Raw genomic sequence first — 24004 nt, 5'->3', positions numbered from 1 at the left:
GTCAGGGAAAAGAAATAAACTTCTCACCTGCTGGGATGCATGAACTTTTTCACATTTTTAGGGAGTTCTGCAAACACAAAGATGTGGCTTACAAAATGGTTCTAATCGTGGGAGAAAGTTTCATTTTTTCTTCTGGAAAAGGAACACTTAATTATCTTCCCATTAGCATATCTCATTAGTAGCATTTGCAGTAAATACAGCATACTCTGTCATAACATAACTTACTCCAAAAATTCTAGCATACCAGAGGTTTAGTTTGTTCCCTGAGACATAATTTCCTAGAGAAAGAGCCTGATTTAATTCAATCAATGCAAAGTAAAATTAGCTTTATATTCCCAAGATCATTATACAATTCAATTAAACAAACATTAACTTAACACCTACTATTTGTAAAGCGCTGGAGTAGGTAATGAAAATCTCTTGACATTTGTACAGTCCTTTGGCATAGTATTATATTAACTCTTCACACCAACTCTGCTTGGTTATCATCCCCATTTTACAGTTGTAGAAGCTGAGGCTGAGAAGGGTAAGTGACTTGATATTTGGTCACCACCTAACTAGTAGTAGAGCCAGGACTTGAACTCTCTCACTTACCACAACTTCCTGAGAAGACAGAAAGGAAGCTTACAGGCCTCAAAAAAGTATTTTTACTCTATTGAGGATTCCAGTACACAGGAAAATATCTTGTAACCAAAATACTTGGAAGCCAAAGTATTCAAACAAATTTAAATGTCAAGTTAGGTGGGAATTAGGCAGGTACCATCCCCCACCTTTTTTTGTTTGTTTTGAGACCAAGTCTCACTGTGCCTCTCAGGCTGGAGTACAGTGGTGCAATTTTGGCTCACTGCAACCTCCACCTCCCAGGTTCAAGTGATTCTCGTGCCTCAGCCTCCTGAGTAGCTGGGATTACAGGTGCCCGTCACCACGCCTGGCTACTTTCTGTATTTTTAGTAGAGATGGGGTTTCACCATGTTGGCTAGGTTGGTCTCAAACTCCTGACCTCAAGTGATCCAACCGCCTCAGCCTCACAAAGTGCTGGGATTGCAGGCATAATCCGGCTAATTTTTTTTTTTTGTATTTTTAGTAGAGACAGGGTTTCACCATGTTGGGCAGGCTGGTCTTGAACTCCTGGCCTCAAGTGATCCTCCCATCTCGGCCTTCAAAAGTGTTAGGTTTATGACCAGCCTGAGAAACTCTTTTTGTTTTAAGCCATGTTGGAAATATTTCTAATATGTATGATATGGTCTGCTGCCTACAATAGCTCTGGGTATATTCAAATCTTTCTTTAATGATAAATCACTTTTCAGTGCTTCTGGATCATCCTAGCCCTTCAGAACCCCTTGAATACAGTAGTCCTGAATATGAAAGATGTAGAGGTACAGAAAGGGGATGGTGAAGCTTTATCCATTGGGCCTGAGTGATGTCCAGCTTAGGTTCATCTTCTTACTCACAGATCAAATGCCCAAGACAAGATCATATTTCTGCTTATTGTTGTAAAAACTGACAGTGTTGCTCCTAAAAGTGAACCATTTCTTTTACTACATAATAAAAATACTTTCTATTTTACAGAACAAGAATTTCGGGATTCTCCATTAAAAATAAAGAAAAGGGCCAGGTGCAGTGGTGCATGCCTGTAATCCCGGAACTTTGGGAGGCTGAGGCAGGCGGATCACCTGAGGTCAGGAGTTTGAGACCAGCCTGGCCAACATGGTGAAACCATGTCTCTACTAAAAATACAAAAATTAGCCAGGTGTTCTGGCTCATGCCTGTAATCCCAGCTACTCAGGAGGCTGAGAGGCACAAGAATTGCTTGAATCGGGAGGCAGAAGATGTGGTGAGCTGAGATCATGCCACTGCACTCCAGCCTGGGTGACAGAGTGATACTTTGTCTCTAAATAAATAAATAAAGTGAATAACATATGAATAGATATTTTGGTTGGGGTGGCAGAAAGTCTAGCTTGCAGAAACAGGCCCCTTAAAAAAATTGAGGTGAAATTCACATAACACAAAATTAACTATTTAAAATGTACACTTCATCGGCATAGAGCACATTCACAATGCTGTGCAATTATTACCTCTGTCTTGCCCTAACAACTCCAAGAGTCAGCTACTAAAACATTGTACATGCTCAAAAAGTATAGACACATGAGGAAAGCATTTAATATGAAAGACTGAGACTTTAAAAAACAGACAAAAAAGCCACCTGGAGGAAGACTTGCAGGGATAATTAAACTTCCTAAAATTCTTAGTATATTCAGAGAGATAAGAAAAGGTATTGCATCCACCCAATAAGAACAGGATATTAAAAAAAATTCAGAGAACAAGAAAAATAATAAGCTTTTGGAAATTAAGAGACCAACTAAATAGAAGGCTTTTTAAATAAAGTTGAAAAAAATCTCCCAGAAAGTAAAACAAAAGTTCAAAGAGGTGGTATATAAGACAGAAAACAAAAATAGGTTCCACTTTAGAACAATAGGAATTCTAGAGAGAAAAAGAAGAGGGAAGGAAATCATTAACACATAATTTAAGAAAATTTACAGAATGAAAGGATCCACCAAATGACTAGGGTAAATGGGTGAAAATAGACCTATATCAAGTAGTATCATTGTGAAATTTCAGGACAAAAAGAAATTCTTAGACTCTTTGAAGTTGTGGTAAGGAGGAGAGAGAAGCAGGTTTTACACAAATTTCAAAAATTAGGATGTCATTACATTACCCAACAGCACCTCTAAAAGCCAGAACACAATGAAACAATGACTTTAAAATTCTGAGGGGAAAAAACGACTTCCAAGCTAGAATTATTACCTAGCCAAATAATTAGCTCATTGTGAAGGATGAATACAGACATTTTTAGATAAACAAGGTTTTGAATATTTCATCCCCCATACTTCCTTCTCTGAAAGTTATTGAAGGATGTTGTCCACTAAGATGAAGGAGTACATCCAAGAAATGAGAAAATCATGAGATTCAGCAAACAAGGAATCCAATGAGAGAGATTGAGAATACCTCGTGAAGAGAGATTTCAGGATGACAGCTGTGCAGCAGATTTAAATAGCAACTCAGTCCCAATTAGAGCATCAGAAGGCTCCTGAAGATATTTCTTTAAAAATACAGAATTAATGGACTAGTGTTAGTCTATGTGTCTGAATGTACTGAGAGGAAAGTTACAAAACTGGTGGAGAGTTTGGGGTTAAGTTTGTGTAAGTAGCATGTAAATAAAATAAAACAAAATAAAGAAGGAAGGAAAGAAAGAAGAAATTTGTGGTCTGCAGTCATCTTATTGAACCTCAAGAGAAACCCTGAGCCAGAATTGCCAAGCCAGAGGGTTCCTGAATTCCTGACCCAGAGAAAACGAATGAGATAATAAATATGCATTCTTGTTTTAAACCACTAAGTTTTAGGTTAATTTGTGATGCAGCAACATGTAACGAATACAGACTTTGGTTCCTGGAAATTTGGTGCTACCATAACAAAAACCTGAAAATGTGGGAGTGGCTTTGGAACTGATTAGTAGGAGGAAGTTGGAAGGACTTTGAGAATAATAAAAGACAAAAGGTCCTTGTAAAGACTCTTATTAGAAGCCCAATGGCCTGTGAGAGGGTTGCAGTAAAGGCTTAAAGGAGAATGAGGAAAATGTGATTGGAAACTAGAAGAAGGGTGATCCTTGCTATGGTGGTGGCAAAAATTTAGCAATGCTGTCAACTACAACAGGGGTCCCCACCCCGAGCCATGGACTGGTACTATGGGGATTGTTGGGTTTGAATATTTCCAGCCTCTCCTATAGCAAATGATGCTAAAGTTAAGATATGGATTTCTGGCAAAAACTAAATCCAGGGCATAATCAGAAAAATAGAGTCTAAAAATTAAGCCAAGATGTGACTATAATGTCTTTGTTATAACCTCAAAAGATTTAGGAAGTGCCTCAAAAAGCCATTCAGTCAAACAAAAAGGGCTTCTCAGAAGCTTAAGGCTGTTGTCTCTCAGCCACCTTAGCAGAAACCCAAAAGTAGAGAAGGGCTTTTCTCAGAGATTTGTGGCTAAGTCTTTTGCCTAATAAAAACCTTCATGAAAGACTCATTTGGTTTTTAAAGGAATTGTATTGGAAGCACCACCAGCTTGGACTGAAAGGAACAGATATAAAAAAGGAAAGTAAACCTTTGGACTATAAAACATGTACAGGCATGAAGCAGTCTGTACTAACTGCTCAGCCACAAACACAGGCTTTTATGGAAAAGGAAAGACGACTGAGAAGGTAGAAGCAACAGCTATGTTGAATTGGCCTGGCACAGTGGCTCACACCTGTAATCCCAGCACTTTGGGAGGCTGAGGTGGGTGGAGTCCTCAGTTGAGTCCAGGAGTTCGAGACCAGCCTGGGCAACATGGCAAAACCCTGTCTCTACAAAATATAAAAAATCAGCCAGCTGTGGTGGCATGTGTCTGTGATCCCAGCTACTTAGGGGATTGAGGCTGGAGGATCCCTTGAGTCTGGGGAGTGGAGGTTGCAGTGAGCTGAGATGGTGCCACTGCACTCCAGCCAGGATGACAGAGCAAAACCCTGTCTCAAAAACAAAACAAAAAGAGTTATGTTGAATGGTTTCTATGCTTTGAGTTCTAATAAAGGAACTACCAATATGTGCCTGATGGATTTCAGACTTGCTGGTGGCTAATGACCTCCTCTGAAGCTCTTGTTTTCCCCTTTTGGAATGGAAAGGATAGCAAGTATCCTATGCTTGTCTCGCCATTTTACATTGAGTGTGTGAGGAACAAAGGAACTTGTCTGTTCGTTTCACAGTTCTTCAGATTTGGAGAAAGTATACATGAGGAGCCTCATCCAGCAGTTCATCTAAGCAACAAAATCCTAGACTTTAAAGTGATGCTATAAATGGATGAGACTTTTGGGGCAGTCTTGGTAGGGGTGAGGGTGTTTTGCATTTAGGAGGAATATAAATAATTTGTGGCCAGAGAGTGGAATGAGGTAGTTTTAAAATACACCTTCAAATCCTTTGATAACCCTCCCTTCAAAAGGTGGGATCTAATTCTACTCCCCTTGAATGTGAGCCAGATTAAATGACTTGCTTCTAATGAATAAAATGTGGTGGAATTAATACTACATGACTTCTGACTCTAGGTCATAAAAAGGATAGCTTCTCTCTGGTGTGTGCTCAATCTCTCTCTCTCTCTCTTTTTCTCTTTCTTCCCCCCTCTTCTTCCCTCGCTCCCTCTGGTCTCCATTACCATCTCTCCCCATTTCTTTCTCAGATCACTCACTCTTGGGGGCATCCAGCAGCCATGTTGTGAGGACACTCAAGCAGCTGTGAAGAGGTGCACCTGGAGAGGAACTGAGGCCTCCTACCAAAACCAAGCACTGACATGCCACTCATGGGTAAAATCCACCTTGAATGTAAATCCTTTAGCCCCAGCCAAGCTTTTAGATAACTACAGCCCTGACTGACACCTTTCCTGTCTCACCTCTTGAGAGATTTTGGGTCAGTTAAGCTATTTCTAAATTCCTAACATGTAGAGGCCATGAGAGATAATAAATGTTTATTATTGTTTATGTGTCTTGTTTTAAGCCACTAAGTTTTGGGGTAATTACAGTTATGCATCACATAATGATGTTTTGGTCAATGACAGACTGCGTATGTGATGGTGGTCCCATGAGATTATAATGGAGCTGAAAAGTTTCTATTGCTTAGTGATATTATAGCCATCATAATGTGATGCATTATTACTATTATTATTATGTGCAATGCATTACTCAAGTGTTTGTGGTGATGCTGGTGTAAACAAACCTATCTCTTCCAGTCCTATTAAAAGTATAGCACAGATAGGCTGGGCGCAGTGGCTCATGCCTGTAATCCCAGCACTTAGGGAGGCCAAGGTGGGTGGATCACCCGAAGTCAGGAGTTTGAGACCAGCCTGGCTAACATGGTGAAACCCATCTCTACTAAAAATACACTGGGTGTGGTGGTGCATTCCTGTAATCCCAGCTACTTGGGAGGTTGAAACACAAGAATCGCTTGAACCCAGGAGGCAGAGGCTGCAGTGAGCTGAGATCATGCCACTGCATTCCAGCCTGAGTAATAGAGTGAGACCGTCTTAAAGAAAAAAAAGTATAGCACAGATAATGATGTACAGTATGTAAGACTTGGTAATGATATAAATGACTATGTCACTGGCTTATGTATTTACTATGTTATCCTTTTTATCATTATTTTGGAGTGTGTTCCTTCTACTTATTAAAAAAAATTAACTGTAAAACAGCCTGAGGCAAGTCCTGCAAGAGGTATTCCAGGAGAAGGCATTGTCATAGGAGATGACAGCTCCAGGTGTGTTATTGCCCCCGAAGACCTTCCAGTGGGAAAAGATGTGGAGGTGAAAGACAGTGACGATGATCCTTACCCTGTGTAGGCCTAGGCTAATGTGTGTACTTGAGTCTTAGTTTTTAACAAAAAAGTTTAAAAAGCAAAAAAAAAATTCTCTTTAATATAAGAGAGCTTATCAGGATATAAAGAAAAACTATTTCTGTACAGCTATATAGTGTGTTCTTATTTTAAGCTGAGTGTTATTAAGAGTCAAAAAGTTTAAAAAATTTAAAAGTTTATAAAGTAAAAAAGTTACAGTAAGCTAAAGTTAATTTATTACTGAAGAAAGAAAATTTTAAAAAAATTTAGTGTAGCTTAAGTGTAGGGTGTTTATGAAATCTACAGTAATATAAAGCAGTATCTTAGGCCTTCACATTCACTCACTACTCACTTACTGACTCACCCAGAGCAACTTCCAGTCTTGCAAGCTCCATTCATGGTAAGTGCCCTATACATTTTTAATCTTTTACATCTTATTTTTACTGTACCCTTTTTATGTTTAGATATGTTTAGCTACACAAATATGTATCATTGGGTTACAGCTGCCTACAGTATTCAGTACAGTAACATGTACCGGTTTGTAGCCTAGGAGCACCAGGCTATATACCATATAGCTTAGGTGTGTAGTAGGCTGTACCATAAAAGTTTGTGTAAGGGCACTGTGATGTTCGCACAACCACAACATTGCCTAATGATGCATTTCTCAGAACATATCTCCACTGTTAAGTGATGCATGACTGTAATTATGCAGCAGTAGTTTACCAATGGATCTAGCCAAAATTATGATATACTCATAATGAGCGTATGACCGACCTCTCAAAAATCTATCCACTTAAATAGTGAAGTGTATTTTCTGTGATCATGTTAATATAGGGAGGCAATATAGTTTTCCTTTTTTTTGTATTTCTCACAGTGTTAGACTGATAATCTATAACCTGCATTCTTTTATCCGTCTTTAAAAATCAAAGCAAAGAATTTAAAAGCAAAAGAATTTTAGAGGTGGAAGGAAGCCAAGAGATTATGCCATTTAAATACTTTCTGACCAAATAGCACAGAGTTTTAGAAATAGTAGGTGCTCAATAATGGTTTTGGTTTTTTATATATGACATATATCTGTATATTCTTAAGATGTTATTTAAAATTTATATTTATCAAAGTAAAGTTTATATGTAAACAATCAAATATTACTAAAATATCTTTATTATCAAAAGCAGCTGCTTTTTAAAAACATTTTTTTGGCCAGGCATGGTGACTCATGCCTGTAATCCCAGCACTTTGGGAGGTTGAGGCAGGCAGATTACTTAAGTCCAGGACCTGCTGGGCAACATCACAAAACCTATCTCTACAAAAAATAAAAAAAAGAGCTGGGTGTGGTGGTGTGTACCTGTAGTCCTAGCTACTTGGGAGGCTGAGGTGGGAGGATGGCTTGAGCTTGGGAGGTGGAGGTTGCAGTGAGCTGTGATCATGCCATTGCACTCCAGCCTGGGTAACAGAGTGAAACCCTGGCTCACTTTCCCAACTCTTATCCCCTAAGGCAACCACTTTTACCATTTTAGCATGCATCATTTGATAATTACCTTTATATTCCCAGATAATAAGCTTATACTATTGTTTCTTAGTTTGCTAACTTTAGAGAGTATTTACTGATTTCCCATTATGGTCATTGAGAATTTCTTTCTTACTCTATTTTCTTAATAGAATTATGATTTTCATTTAAACCAGTACTTAATATTTACCCTATTATGACTACAAATATTGCTCACTGCTGAGTCAAGTAATATACAGTGATTATCTGCCCTCATGTAGATTTTTTGTTTTTTTGGAGTTAATTATTTCCTTTTCTTTCATTTGCTTAATTTTCTATATATATCCTGCATTTGTTCTTAATGCATCAACAGATCTGTTAAATGTCTGGCAATAATTGTTTCCAAACTCTCAGACAGATCAAATAATTCATCAGTTCCATTATTTTCTTTCTTTTTTTTTTGGAGACAAGGTCTCGCTCTGTCACCCACGCTGGAGTGCAATAGTGCGATCTCGGCTCACTACAACCTCCGCCTCCCAGGTTCAAGCGATTCTTGTGCCTCAGCCTCCCGAGTAGCTGGGATTATAGGCGCATGCCATCATGCCCAGCTAATTTTTTTTGTATTTTTTGGTAGAGACGGAGTTTCACCATGCTGCCCAGGCCGGTCTCGAACTCCTAACCTCAAGTGATCCGCCTGCCTTGGCCTCCCGTAGTGCTAGGATTACAGGCGTGAGCCACCGCGCCCAGCCCCATTATTTTCTTTCTAGAGACCTCCCTCCACAGCATTCTGTCCTTTTGCTCAAATCTGGCCAGGTTGCTCTCTAGCCCAGATGTCTAGCTAGGACTTTCCTTAGCCATTCTGATATGGGGATTATTTTTAAAAGAGAATTTGCTAATGTGAATATGACTAGAATGAAGAAGTATTAATATTTTAAAAAGAATCCTAAATTATTAATATATACTGCTTCTATGTCCTGGATTCACCAGCCTATGAGATCACATAAAATAAAGTCACATTTGCTTTTGATGCCCAAATTATTATAGCTCAAGCTTTCACAGTTTGAATGTAAGATCTCAGCACCAAGAAGTTTGTAAAGTACCTGCTGAGTTTTTCTGGAGGTCCCTAATAGGAATATATTCACACGTGCTCACCAACTAGTCCATCCACTGGTTAACATGAAGCGTTTGCCATATTTTTCCTCTTCTGCTCCTGTCCCCTGGCCAATGTGTATTGCACTGGGTGCTCGCTGAAGGTGCTGATAGTATCCCTTAGAAAATGGGCTTTGGATTTGGCAATGGTGTTTTCTCCTGGTGTTTTCAATTTCCAAGAATACTAAGGAGGTACTAGGCTTGATGGGATGTAATAAGAACAGCCCATCCCCCCAATTCCACATGATTTTCCCTCTTCCTTTCCTCCATTGCTCAATGTCCAGAGCCCACAAAGTCTCTTTCAGTTTCTGCCCTGTGAAGTCTTCTGCTTACATACCTTCTCATCACTCTCCATCCAAACCAAAAACAATCAACAGTCACAACCAATTGCTAACCATCCATGTCTGCAGGGGTGACACAAAAGCTAAACAATTCAGAGACACAGCTCAGCCACATAATTGATTACCAAGCTAAAATGCTTAATATTTATATTCTGGTGATTTTCTCAAGCCAGAGAAACAGTCAGCATTAATATGAGATAAAGTGTCCATTCTGGAGATAAGCCACTACTTGCAACTTTCAAATGATGGGCCTCTTTTTGCTAGACATGATTTTTTTAAACCTTAGAGTCTAAACTCAAGTACCATATTGCAGATTTTTAAATATGTCTATATACTTTTAACCCCAAAGATTTTTCCCTTGGGAAAATGTGGAAATCTTCTATAGATATCTGTAAGTAATAAGATGGAATTGAAATACAAAATATTTTAGACTTTTCACTATGGCCTTTTCCCTAGAAATTCTTGAACTTGCTGAGTTAGCATTTTTAAAGAATACTTAAAGGGTGGATGTGCCACCAACAGAGAGATTGGCGAGGAGACTACATCAGAGGAAAGACTTTTTCTTGTGCGCTTTAAAGTACCACCATGCTGGTGTTTTAATTAAATGAGAGAATCAAAAGCCATATTATTCCAGGAAGAAATCTCAGGGCATGGTACACAAGACCGTTCATCATCTTCCCCGACTCCCTGTCCAATGCAATTTCCCAACTATGCATTTTCCATCCTTTCAGTGTTCCAATTTTCTCCATGTAGCGGATGAAGACAGTTGCATTCACAATTTACCCAACTAGTGAAAGGTAGAGCCAGGATTTTAACCCAGGTCAATTTGACTTTGAAACTTGTGCCCCTTTCCTGCTTACTACATTGCCATGTGTCATTTTGGGTGTATATAGGGATGTCGCTAAGGAAGAGGAGCTGATCTGGGGGAATACCCAGCCATGTAGATGATCTTGGATTTCTCTGGCATATATAATAGTTTCTTAGTATTATATACTCTGTGTGGAGGGAGACCCTGGAGAGAATCCCCTGTGTGAGCAACCCTAATCCCAAACCTCACTGTCTCTCTCCTTTCATCTAATACCTTTCTTCCATCCCTTTTTTGGAGAGAGGCCAAAAAAGGAGAGAGAATGGGTTGCTGATGCAGCATTTTGCTCCCCATAAGCCGTCCAAGTAGCAGACTGGGCTTACCTTTCCTATGACATCTGTTAACAGCTTGAGGGACAGAGGATCATGAACCAAAGCATCTGTGTAAAAGGAACCAAGGTATTTCTTCGGGTTCATTGGGTTGTCCTGGGCACACAGATCTGGGCGCATGCTGAATCCATGGGAGATTCTTCCCACTGTGAAGGGGAAGGCACCGCCTGCAAGTAAAACCCGTTACTGAGGGGCTAGTGTTGATTGTAAAGGATTCCTTTAGTCTTGATGTTATATGCAAGAAGTTACTGTAGGCCAGCTGATTAACAGTAATTACAAAGGACCTATTGTGTTCTGAATGCTGGGAGATGATGGAAGAAATGGCATTAACTCATCTAGAAATTCAGATTTGAGAAATTCGTCTTAAAGAGAGAAGACAGGCCAGGCACAATGGCTCACACCTATAATCCTAGCACTTTGGGAGGCCAAGGATGGCAGATCATGAGGTCTGGAGATAGAGACCATCCTGGCTAACACGGTGAAACCCCACCTCTACTAAAAATACAAAAAAATTAGTCAGGCGTGCTGGCACATGCCTGTAGCCATGGCTACTCGGGAGGCTGAGACAGGAGAATCGCTTGAACCTGGGAGGCGGAGGTTGCAGTGAGCCAAGATCGCACCACTGCACTCCAGCGTGTGTGACAGGGTGAGACTCTGTCTCCAAAAAAAAAAAAAAGAGTGAAGGCAAGTGTGTAAAGATATGTAATCAAAGTTTTCAAATATAGTGTGATTATAATAGCAAAATATTGAGACAACCTATCAGTCGGGGGCTATCTAAGTCATGATGGCATATCCATGAAATATAAGGCCATACATGACACCATAAAAAATGATGAAGCTCTGTATTTGTTGACATGGAAAGATGTCTTCTCTATGCTGTTGAGGAGGAAAGCCATGTTAGCGAGTAACGTGTAGTTTGATTATGTGTGTGTGTGTGTGTGTGTGTGTGTGTGTCTGTTGAAGGGTCACAAATTCAACTACCTACAGGGACCAGGCAGACAATATAAAAGAATGAAATAGGCCTATTTGTAAACAATGAAGAATAGTAGGGACTATTGTAGACTGGAGAGCTTATGATCTAACTAGAGGGATTTAAATAAAAAAAACAGAAAAAAAAAAAACAATGACAAAACTAAACTTGCCTATAAAAGTAGAATTTGGTTCCTAAATCATCATGTGACTAGAATGATGGCTGGAAGGATGTTATGAACTGAATTGTATTCCTTCAAAACTCATATGCTGAAGCCCTAATGCCAAATGTGACTGTGCTTGGAGGAAGGACCTTTAAGGAGGTAATTAAGGTTACATGAGGTCATAAGGTGGGGCCTTAATCCAACAGGACTGGTGTACTGATGTCCTTGTAAGAAAAGGAGGAGAAACCAAAGGCCATGTGAGGAAGGTGGCCATGTGCAAGCTAGGAAGAGAGCCCTCACTAGAAACCAACCCTGCCGGCACCTTGATCTTGGACTTCTAGCCTCCAGGACTGTGAGAAAATAAATTTCTGTTTTCTTACAGTCACCCAATCTGTGGCATTTTGTTACGACAGCCTGAGCTGACTAATAAAGATAGGGTCTTACCGCCATGTGCGAAACACACTTTCAGTTTAGGAAACTTCTCAAATACTCCACCCATGATCATGGAGCAAATGGCTATGGTGGTCTCTGCTGGCATTCCTGAAAGAGGAAATAGTCACAAGGTTCAGGGATGATCACCCCACCAAGAAGAAGTTCAGTGATGTTAGTGGCTGGGGAATTGTCAGTGCAAAGAAACTTGAGGCCCCTGTACCCTGGCATAGTTTGGCTGTATTATAGGACATTACTTTGGCAAGTAGAACCACGTGAAACTTCCTACTTGCCACTTGAAGGGAGAGTCATCTAATGGCTAGAGAGGTCGAGGAGCCAGAGGACTTGGCATTTGCCCTAATTCCTCCAACTTCAGTTTGGGATGCAGTGGGACAGGTGGAGTGTGCCAAGTCCGAGCTGGACCCTAGCTCCTCCAGTTTTCTGCCTCCTGGCCTCTGGCAAGTTATCTAATGGCTCTGAGCCCACATTTCATCTGTAAAATGACGTCTATGTTGCCCATTTTGCAAGACTGTTGTGGAGCCTTGCAAATAATGATGTCGGCCAAGTTCCTGGACAGAACTTCACAATAGAGGTGCTCAACAAAAATATTAGTTGCCTCTCTCTCAATTTCCTCATCTGTAAAATGGTGAGTTCCTGCCAGTGAGTTGTTTTGAGGATTGGCAGAGAGCACCTGGCATTTAGTAAGGGCTCACTAAATATTAACTATCATTATGGTCATTCCTGCGAAATCTTTGCTGCCTCTTGTAGCTGAGGTTGAAAATAACTGGATTGAAATGAATTATTTCAAGTGCTTTGTGTTCCTAGGAGAAGCTGCTGGTCCATGTCTAATGCCTTCACCCCTGAGGAGCCAGTCCAAGCTACATTGCCATTGACTACTTTTCAGACCATGACTCAGAAATCTGACTGCTCCACAGCTGTACCCTGCACCTTCTGGGGAAGCCTGACTCTGTAGGCTGCAGAGCTAGGCCTCACAGGATGCTCATTCTGCCCGGGGCTGGTCACTGCTTCACAGGCAGAGATGCCCCTGGCACCCAGCTGCCTGGGAATTCTGGAAGTATGATGGATTTGTACCCATCTGGAAGCAGTTTGTGGGCAGAGCTTCCTGAAGGCAGAGAGATGGATGGCATCACTTTCTTCTAGTTCTGTGACTCTACTTTCCCATAATTACTGGAACCATAACCCCACAATCCATTCTCCATATAGCAGTCAGAGTTACATTCATAGTGTAAATTGGATCATGATGCTTCTCTGCTGGGAATCCTCCAATCCACTAATGACCACCTTTGCATCCATAATAAAATTCCAAAATTAGCCTGTTTTCTTGTGCTATATATATACTTGTTTATAATCTCTTTCCTCTAACCAGAATATAAGCTCCATGAAGGCAGAGGTTTTGTTCATGTCTGTATCCTCAGTGCCTCGGACAGGGCCTGCATGCTAGAAGGAATCAATGTATTTGTGTTGCATAAATGGATGATGAAATGACTCTATATGCAGATGCTCTCCTGTTGCAATATAAATAAGTTTATGGCTGGGTGTGGTGGTTCACTCCTGTAATCCCAGCACTTTGGGAGGCCAAGGTGGGTAGATCACTTGAGGTCAGGAGTTTGAGAACAGCCTGGCCAACGTGGTGAAACCCCATCTCTACTGAAAATATAAAAATTAGCTGTGCGTGGTGGCGTGCACTTGTAATCCAAGCTACTTGGGAGGCTGAGGCAGGAGAATCACTTGAACCCAGGAGGCAGAGGTTGCAGTGAGGTGAGATCACACCACTGCACTCCAGCCTGGGCAACAGAGTGAGACTTGGTCTCTAAATAAATAAATGAATAAATAAATAAATAAGCTTGTGGGACTTACCAAAGTTTTGTGAATAAGGGTGACATTTTTCTTTGAAGCTTGATGGCACTGGGCATCTTGGGTTATCTCATCCTATTAATTATTGCCCAAGAATTTGGTAGAGGATGAGTAGGAAGCCTCCTTACTAAATAATTTGGTTTCCAACAGCAATCACAGGAATATATAAAACATCAGCAGAAAGAGGCCTTTGGAGGAATCCAGACCAGCATTCTCATTTTACGGATGAGGGACTGCGGCCCATGGAGGTAAAGTGATTTACTACAGGCAATACAGTGAAATAGAGACTAAGTTGAAACTAAAATTCTGGTTTTTGACTTCAATATATTGCCCCATTTAATTCTTCATTGTGATTGCCATTTTGATTTCTTAATAATTACTAATTGTACTAGTTGGGCTGAGGAGAGAAAGAACAATGGTCCCCTTAAAGAAAATCCAGGCCGGGGGCAGTGGCTCACACCTGTAATCCCAGCACTTTGGGAGGCTGAGGTGGGTGGATCACTTGAGGCCAAGAATTTGAGAGCAGCCTGGCCAACATGGTGAAACCCTGTTTCTACTGAAAACACAAAGATTAGCTGGACGTGGCGTTGTACCCCTGTAATCCCAGCTATTTGGGAGGCTAAGGCAGGAGAATTGTTTGAACCTGGGAGGCGGAGTTTGCAGTGAGCTGAGATTGCATCACTGTACTCCAGTCTGAGCGACAGAGTGAGACCTTGTCTCAAAAAAAAGAAAACAAAAAAAATCCAGCACTTTTCATTTGGGGACCAAGTTTTCATTGGGTTTGTAGATGAGCTGTATTTTTCACCTATAGCTCCAGAATTTTACATCTGTTCTCTATCTCTTCTTATCACAACTGATAATGAGAGATTGGATACAGCAAATGCAGCTTTCTCCTCTACCCTTTCGTGGAACTATGGATAGTGCAGGAGGCAAAGGGCAGAAGAGAGGAGCAGATAACAGGCAAATTGCAAGCCTGGGTCATCTTTTATATAAGATTTCAGATCTTTGGGTGGTGGAAGTTGACCTTCTACCTTCAATTCTAGGGTTCTCATTTGTATGAGCTGATGCTATTATCATCATCCAAAAAATTTACTAGACAGGTATGGTTACATCTTTTGAAGCCTCTTTGAGAGTCTGTGTAGCAAGACTGGCTTTGGAGTCAGATATATCTGTGTAAATTACATTTTCATGTATTACCTGTGTGACTTGGACAACTTACCTAAAAATTCCAAGCCTCAGTTTCTCCATCTGTAAGATGATCATTATAATGTCAAACTCATAGATTAAATATATGATTTATTTATGATGGTATTGGATATGTTTAAAATTAAATGAGGTTATATATATATATATATAGCACTAATCCAAGTAAGAGCTCAGTAAGTGATAGCTGCTATTACTCATAATCCTGTTAATTATTCATACTTTCCCTATTTGACATAATAGGTTTCCATAGATGATTGGAAAAACCCAAGAGTTGGTCCTCTGTTCCAGACCCCACACAGACACAAACCTACGAGCCAAGGGAGCCAGTATTTGGCCATTCGTCCATCCATCTGCATGTCCCAGGGATGCACGAACAGGGAACACTTCAGCCTTTCGGCTGCCTTCAAAGAAGCAATGAGAGAGAGAGAGAGGGTTACTTTGATGAATGAGCAGATACCAGGTACTGTTTTGGGGAAACTGCTTTTCTTTGAGTCTATATTGGTCTGCATAAATAAACTAAAATGGTTTCAAGGTTGTTTTATGATCTATATAGAAGAGATATTGACAAACTTCTCCTGCTTGGAAAATAAAAGGGACACTTAGAATTAACAAAGGGGGTTGGTAGATTTACCATTGAGGTTGATGAACTTAATAAATCATCTGGTAAAACAAGCGTCAGGAAATATCCATCGTTCAAATATTTTGGCTGACAGCAAAATGCTCAAGGACTAAACCCACAGCTGAAATGTAGGGGAAAATTTCCCCTACATTTGGCTCCTTCTGGCTCCTACTTGGTCTACTCTTTTAGAAGGACTGCTGAGATTGTATCCTTGGAGTCAGGGCGAGAGTGCCCCCTCCTTTTCCCCACTTGGAAACCAGAGTTTGTGGAAAGTGAGGAAGTGATGTGCTAGAGCCAGAGGCTCAGTGCTGGGCTGGGGCTGGCTGGCCTGACCCAAGCCACCTGGCTACTCAGAGCCCAGCACTGGGTGGAATCCCTGGGGTCTACAGGCATTCACCCATCCCCAGAAGCCCAGATGAGTCTCTAAACAGTCGGCTGTGAGTGAGATGACCTCAGAAATGGAAGAGGTCAATGCCTTAGCCAGACAGGCACTGATATGAATGTCATGGGCATGCTCCAGGGCCTTCTGAGAAATGGAAATACCATCTGGGTGGAATCACCTTTATTCAACAAAAAGTTTAATTAAAAGAAGTCTCCTCAACAGGCATTGAATATTAGTGCTTGTCAAGATTCAAAAGAGATTTCCCTTAGAATAATTCCTCACCACATATATTGAGGTTCTGGAGTGATTCATCCTACCCTCATACATAAATGTTTGTGCTAACCAGGCTGATGCAATGTGACTTGTGTACATAAGCATTTTTAAAATGGAAAACCAATTCTGGGACAACAAGGGATTCTGGAAGTGTCAGGAAAAGGGTAAGTTGAAGAAAGCACTTTTAATTCAACAGGTCCTGGTGAGCAGAAGAGATATAAGCCTTTTAAAGAGAGAGAAGCTAATTGGTTTCTGATAATAGATGCTGGTTGGAAAGAAAATATTGACTTCTGGGGATGGTTTGGGTTTGGCAAAGGTGCATGGTCATGGTATCTCAGTGGGATTTGACTCCTCATTTGGATACAAGTTTATTCTATGTGCCTCTGGTGGTTCTTTTCTTTTTAAAATTTTTCCTTTTTATTTTTTGTTAACTTTTATGTTAAGGGTACATGTGCAGGTTTGTTATATAGGTAAATTGCATGTCACAGGGGCTTGGCATACAGATTATTTTATCACCCAGGTAATAACCATTGTACCCAATAGGTAGATTTTTGATCCTCACCCTCCTCCCACCCTCATTTCTGTTCAATTCAAATTAACATATTGTTGATCTCCTTCTATATGTGGGGTTTGTAGAGAATAGAAGAAGAAGTTATACTCTCACAATTATAATTAACATTGACTGAGAACTTATTATGTGCCCAAGCTGTTATAAGAATTTTATAATTATTAACTAGTTTAATTTTTTGTGAGATGCACACTTTAACTACCCTCATTTTATGGAGAAGAAAACTAAGGCAGATAGAAGCTAACTTACTCAGGCCTTGTGGCTGATAGATGGTGGAGCTGGGCAGTTGGCACTACCATTCTGTCTGCCTTATACCAGTAACGAAGTTGTTTTTGCAGCTGAAAACTGACCTGAGCATGTATGATTGGGTTTACTCACTAAAAAGGGAGGTCTAGGAGATAAAGGGGACAGTTAGACCTTTGGAGTACCAGGATCACCTTGAAATGACAAAGCCAACCTGGCTCATGATAATTCATTTCAGCACATTATTGACGCAAACTAGAGAGCAGAGAGGCAGGCAAACCTTGCTAACCAAACAAATATGCTGCCACCCCCAGGACATCGTGAGTCACCTGGGGACAGGATGTGCTCCTGAATCCCCTCAGAGACTGGATGTCCTCAAAACAGCCCAGTTAGAATGATTGATGGGTCGAGCTAGTCACACAAATGAAAATATCCATGTGGACCTCAACCGGCTGCTGTTGCTTCCTAAGCCCCTTAGTAATTCATAAACCCAAATCCAATGAATGCTAAAATGACTTGCAGCTGAAGTCTCGATCACACTGTGCTGAAACAACTTGGATGCATAAGTAAATAAATCCTCTTTCAAAGCTCATTAAAGTTTCTAGAAAACATTCACTGCATCAGCTAAACCACTGCAGCCAGTAAGCTTCAGGGAGTTCAGAATATTGAGGAACATTAAATCTTTCAAGTCATTAGAAGGCAACTTAACAGGCAATCTCCTGACTGGTGGGCAGTCGCCATAGATACAAACATGGAAAATTTTTTGCCTGTAGTTAGACCTCAGTAAATACTAAATGAGTAAATGATGAGTAGTCACAGTGCCTGGTGAGTCCACAAACATCTATTTAAGTCATTATTAAAGATTTTGCATTTATAATGAAAATAATAGAAAGCAATATTATTATAATTCTAGGAGGGAAATAAAACATTAAAAAATGCAATTGAATAAAGAATTATACATCATGAATCCTGGTACTGAGATGAGAAGGTTTGGTTATAGAAAGAGTTGAAAGTGGACGAGGAAGAAGACTGATGGAGGTGACTGTGGAATTATGGACACTTGAAGTTGGATATTTCAGAAATGAATGGCACTGAATTTTTGAACATACATTTTACCATGAAATATTTTAAGTATAGAAAGTATAAACAATAACACAATGAGCATCCCTATACCCACCACCTAGTTTCATCAAATGTTAACATTTTCATGGTATTATTTTTTATTAGGTATTTTAAAGTACATTTTCAAAATATATGACTTAAAAAATATCTTAATTACAGATTGGTTAAATAAATCAAAACATAGCCATATATTGGAATATTCTGCAGTTATTTAAAAATCATGCATTAAAAGAATTTTCACTTATGTTGGAAATTTTTAATTAGCATACAAAATCACAGGTGTAACAGAATTTCAGGTTCATTAAAATATAGATATATGTATATCAAAAAAGTAACTATGTATGGTAACAGTGGCTACTTATCTTTGGGAGGCTGGATTATGGGCAATGTTTGTTATCATCTTTATACTTTTCTGTATTTTCCACGATTTCTTCCAAATTATTTCATAATTTTGAAAAATGTTTAGTATTTTTTTTCCAAAGCAGATTTTTTTTTTTTTTTTGAGATGGAGTCTTGCTCTCTTACCCAGACTAGAGTGCAGTGGCACAATCTTGGCTCACTGCAACCTCTGTCTCCTGGGTTGAAGATATTCTCATGCCTCAGCCTCCCAAGTAGCTGGGATTACAGGGGTGTGGCACTACGCCTGGCTAATTTTTTTGTATTTTTAGTAGAGATGGGGTTTTGCTATGTTGGTCAGGCTCGCCTCGAACTCCTGGCCTCAAGTGATCCGCCCACCTGGGCCTCCCGAAGTGCTGGGATTACAGATGTGAGCTGCTGTGCCTGGCCGAAATATGTATATATATATGTATATATGTCATTAACACGATTCTTTTGCACAGTGGCTGTAAAGAGGGTATTTTGTCTTCCAAATGAAAGATTAAAAGGAGGGCAAGGGGGATGGAAGGAAAAGAGATTTCACTGTGTTAACTCAGTGCTGGCCTAGGAACCCTTCCACCAGTTCCTCTTTGGAATGGCCCACTCCTTTGCGGGGGCTATTTCCATACCTTCTACCTACATCAAACAAGTCGTGGACACCGCTCTCCCCTCCCAGTGGGGTGACGCCTCACCTCCTCTCTGCCAGCACCCAGCGGTGCCCCCGGCCCAGGCACTGGGCGGCTGGCGTTGGCTGAGCAGCCCCGCTACTTACCTCATAGACAGGAAAGAGCTCCTGCGCATTCAGGTCCCACTCGTTGACGTGGGTGCCAATTTGGACCCCGGGAAAGCCCAGCTCTTTCACACAGCGCTCCATCTCCTTGACCGCCAGCTCAGGATCCTGCATGGGCAACGTCCCCAGACCCACAAACCTCCTGGGGTAGCTCGCAACGGTGGTGGCAAGGTCGTTGTTTAAAAGCTGGCACAAGTTTAAAGTGTCCTCAGGTTTGGCCTGGTGGAGACAGGAAAGGGAAAACCGCATTGTTGAAAACCTACTTCTTTTAGACATTCACTCTGAACAGTGCCTCCTTGTGGCTATAATATTTGTCATTTTCAGTGGCTTTAGCACATCAGAAAACATAGGCACAGATTGGGAAAGGCGCTGGCCACAGAAGACTGAGAAGCCAATCTTTGTAAAGCAAAGAAAACTGCAGGTATATTGCTGATTCATTGGAAAACTTGAGGCCAGAATCAGAAGGGAAGAACACAATTGCTGGGCCTGGTATCCCAACACTAGAGATGGAATGAGCACGGGCCACCGCCAACTGCAGAAAGATCTTAATGCACCCCCTACCTCCCAGGAGGTCGGGCCTGGCCAAGGGCCCCAGGCCACCATCAAGGCACCTCCTTGTCATGCCCCATTGAGGGCGGCCAGGCTGGCTCACTGACTTGTCCTGACCCTGCCTGTCCTCCTCTCTGTCCTTCTTGTTGGCTGTGACATTCAGGGCTGTCCTTGGCAAAATGCTGAGGCAGATGAAGTTTGCTGTTGGTTTTCCTAATGCTCCCTTCTTCACTGTTTACTTTCTTCTGTCACCCCACTGCCCACTGCCAGGAATCTGATCCTCTCCTGCAGCCTCAGTTGTCTAATCAGAGTGGTAGCCAATCTGATAAATTCAGGCATTTTGAGGTCTCAGGGCACTTTTAAGTAGTGAATGCAATTGCAGGAACAGGCAAAGACTGAGTCACTTACTAATACTGGATTTATGAACACAGATCACGGAAGTATGTATGAACAGGTGATATTTCCAGTGCTCCTTAAATCACGAGAGTGAGTATCTGCTTGGGTGAGCAGGGACTTAGCACATTCCCGGCTACGTACAAAAATTTTCCTCCACAGGCTGGAAATCATGCCTGAAACTTTTAGTGCTTGAGATTTATTCACTTGGGAAAGGGCATCCCACCTCAGGATTCCCCTTCTGAATTGTGTTTTTCCCTTGGAGAGGTGATATATTAGGTCATGATTATTATTCCTACCTCAAAATCATTCTCGTCTCAGAAGATATTAGCTTGTCAGTTCCCCGGCAAGGCATTGCAGGAATGAGTCACCAGACAGGTAAGTTCTGGTGGAGATTAAGGCTGATCTAGTACCACTGTACAGTGAAACTATAATGCAAGTCACATAGCAACATGTGACTACTGGCTACCGTACTGGAGCAAAGACACGGCTAAGAAGATAGGCCTGAGAGGGGATCCTGCTGATCTCTAAAGGGGAGGACAGTTGTTGGGGGCAGTTAGTGGTACTGGTGTCCAGACTTGAGGCATCTGTTCACTTTTTGGGAGCTCAACACGAACCTTCAACACCAAGGAGATGGCTTGAGGTTTCACACTCACCCAGTAGCTAAACATGACAGGAACTGTGGAAAGGGCTTGCACTGTTACTCCTAGACATGGACACAAAGAAGGGCAAAGCTGGTGAGAAGAATAGGCTGGGCACTCCTTCCTTTCCCAAGGCCAAGCGGCAGCAAGCCTCCACCCTAAACTCCTCCTGCTCTCCCTCCCTGCGTCCCTCTCAGTCCCCTCCCTGGACCCCCCTCAGCCCCCAGCCCCAGATTCTAGGGAAGTAAGTAAAGATTGGACACAAATGAGATCATTCAAGGAAAACTAACTGACCCCATTTCCGAAGAGTTATTTCTGCCCTCCTTCCTGTGAAATCTTATTTAAGCAAGACTTTTTCAGGCTTTCCATCTTAGGTTATGCACAACAGAGCATGTCTCTCAACCACCTTCCCTGCCCCTTTAATTCAGCTCCTAAGTGATCCTAGAAGGCGTCCCATGGTCTGAAATACCCAGAATGGGACCCTGAGTTTGACTGCAGCATCCAGGATGCCAAGAATCTTTTGTCTTCAAGAGGGCCTACTTCCTAGGGTTGTTGTAGGGATTAAATGAGTTAATACATGTTAAGTTCTTAGAATAGTGCCTGGCACAAAATAAATACTCAGTGAGGGTTGGTCATGACTGTTCTCTCAAGGACAGCCAAGGAATGAAACACACAACAAAAACCAAAGATGACACACACTTCGTTTACTGTGCAGCCATAAGTAGTGGTTTCTGATACCAGTCATTCAAGTCTCATGCTCACTAGTTTTCTCCTTGAAAAGGCAGGTCCTTGCTGCAGCTTCACATTTACCACAAAACCTTGCTCTTTGCTGTAGATCAGGGAAGCATGTTCTTTCTCCAGCTCTCCTCCCACTCCAATATACTTTTAGAACAGAGGGATATATGCTATATTCTGTGGAGTACTCTACAGAGGTGCTGCAGGTTTTCTGCAAAGTTCAATTTAAATGCCATTTAAATATATTTTTAATTAAAAAGAATTTTTTTAGAGATAGGGTCTTGCCCCACCACTAGGCTGGAGTGTAGTGGTGCAATCACAGCTCACTGCAGCCTCAAACTCCTGGGCTCAGGTGATCCTCCCACCTCAGTCTCCTGAGTAGCTGGGATCACCGGTACATGCCACCATGGCTAGATAATTTTTTTTTTTTTTTTTTTTTTTGTGGAGACAGGGTCTCACTGTGTTTCCCAGACTGATCTTGAACTCCTGGGCTCAAGTGATCCTCCTGACGTGGCCTCCTAACATGCTGGGATTATAGGCATGAACTACCACACCTGGCTCTATTGTTAATTGTTAAAAAATATATAAAGCAAAACCTGGACAAAGGTATCTACAACAAATTCCAACATGCTGGAGACCACCTACTCACTTTAGGCTGACAGTTTGACTCCTTTTTTGCAGACCTTGGAATAAAATGTCTCCTGCCATCTCTTTGTATATTTGAACTTCTTATAATTTGTCTTTGATTAGGAAGGTGGTAGTGCTAAACTGCTCTTTTATTTGTGTGTTTGAATTGTTTCTTTTCTGGTTGAAATCTTCCACCAATGTAAACACTTAGTTCTGACAATGTCAGTAGTGGTCAGTTCCCCATCACAGCCCATGGACACAGCCTACATGTGTCTGGAAGGCTCAGGCATTTTCTTGGAGCATGTTCTCCTCAGGTGGCACAGTCAACCAGGCAGTCACGGGTGAAGCATAATGTGGCCATCATGTCATACTTTCGATAGACTTGGAAATTTCATTTTGTTTTGTTTTGAGACAGAGTCTCACTTTGTTGCCCAGGCTGGAGTGTGGTGGCGCGATGTCAGCTCACTGCAAACTCTGCCTCCCGGGTTCAAGCGATTCTTGTGCCTTTGTCTCCTGAGCATCTGGGATTACAGGCACGCGCCAGCATGCCTGGCTAATTTTTGTATGTTTAGTAGAAATAGGCTTTTGCCGTGTTGGCCAGGCTGGTCTCAAACTCCTGACCTCAGGTGATCCACCCGCCTCGGCCTCCCAAAGTGTTACTGTGCCTTTTCTGAAATTCTTTTAAATTGTGAGGACTTGTTTGATTTTTAGATATAAGGTAAAAAGTGCAAGATGTTCTTAGAGCTTTTTAGCAATTCACTTTGAAATGAACACTTCCTAATTCTCTTCTTTCAAATTTCTGGATTGATTTTATTGTAGTGTATTCTGAGATTACACAATTAACTATTTTTAACTGCTTCCATTTCCAACCCTGATGTGTCAGTGGGAACGTTCTGTGTGTGATGCACCGAGACAAACTACAGAAAGAAATTGGATCTTAAGTCTTACTAAGCAGGCAATTGTCATTCTTAGTTTTGTGATTTCCAATTTTTACTATTTTAATTGACTTTATAATAAGTAAATACTATACATTTGAACTAATTTTTAAAAATAATAAAATGCCATTTTTATCTTTTTCATGATATAGCATTCTATTTTAAAACAGAGTATAACTCATATGAAACATTTTGAATCCACATTCTAAAAGCATTGTAGTGGAAGGCCCTGTCCCTCCCACAGTGAAGCTGGAACTGCCTGTCCTGGCAGAGAAAAGGGGGTCAGAAGTTACCATCACATAATGTTGTCGGCAAACTTTAAGGGCAGACATTGCTTTTACATCAGATGCTAACATTGGTAGCATTTCTCATCATACCTTTTTGGTCCATTTCTCTAATACGAACTTCTGGATCCCAGCAATTCTCTCGCACCGCTCTGAAGACTTTCCCATCTTTCAACAACTTTGCTTCTCCCTGGGGCAGAAAACCCACATTACTAAAATGCAACCTAAGACCACTTGGACTAATCTTTCCT

At 41.2% G+C, this 24004-nt stretch overlaps 1 protein-coding gene across 1 annotated transcript in view; it reads right to left on the bottom strand.

Moving 5' to 3' along the window:
- ACMSD (aminocarboxymuconate semialdehyde decarboxylase) overlaps positions 1-24004 on the bottom strand; it is a 63532-nt gene that overhangs the window by 19007 nt on the left and 20521 nt on the right. The window contains exons 3-8 of the mRNA XM_063712761.1: positions 23847-23943; positions 21188-21237; positions 19572-19808; positions 15525-15618; positions 12152-12247; positions 10569-10741 (exon numbers count right to left, since the gene is read on the bottom strand). Coding sequence (XP_063568831.1) covers positions 10569-10741; positions 12152-12247; positions 15525-15618; positions 19572-19808; positions 21188-21237; positions 23847-23943 — 747 coding nt within the window. The remainder of the gene's footprint in view (positions 1-10568; positions 10742-12151; positions 12248-15524; positions 15619-19571; positions 19809-21187; positions 21238-23846; positions 23944-24004) is intronic.

The sequence above is a fragment of the Pongo abelii genome, chromosome 11 (assembly GCF_028885655.2).
Source record: "Pongo abelii isolate AG06213 chromosome 11, NHGRI_mPonAbe1-v2.0_pri, whole genome shotgun sequence".
NCBI classification, from domain to species: domain Eukaryota; kingdom Metazoa; phylum Chordata; class Mammalia; order Primates; family Hominidae; genus Pongo; species Pongo abelii.
This window is presented reverse-complemented; position numbering and strand designations above follow the sequence as displayed.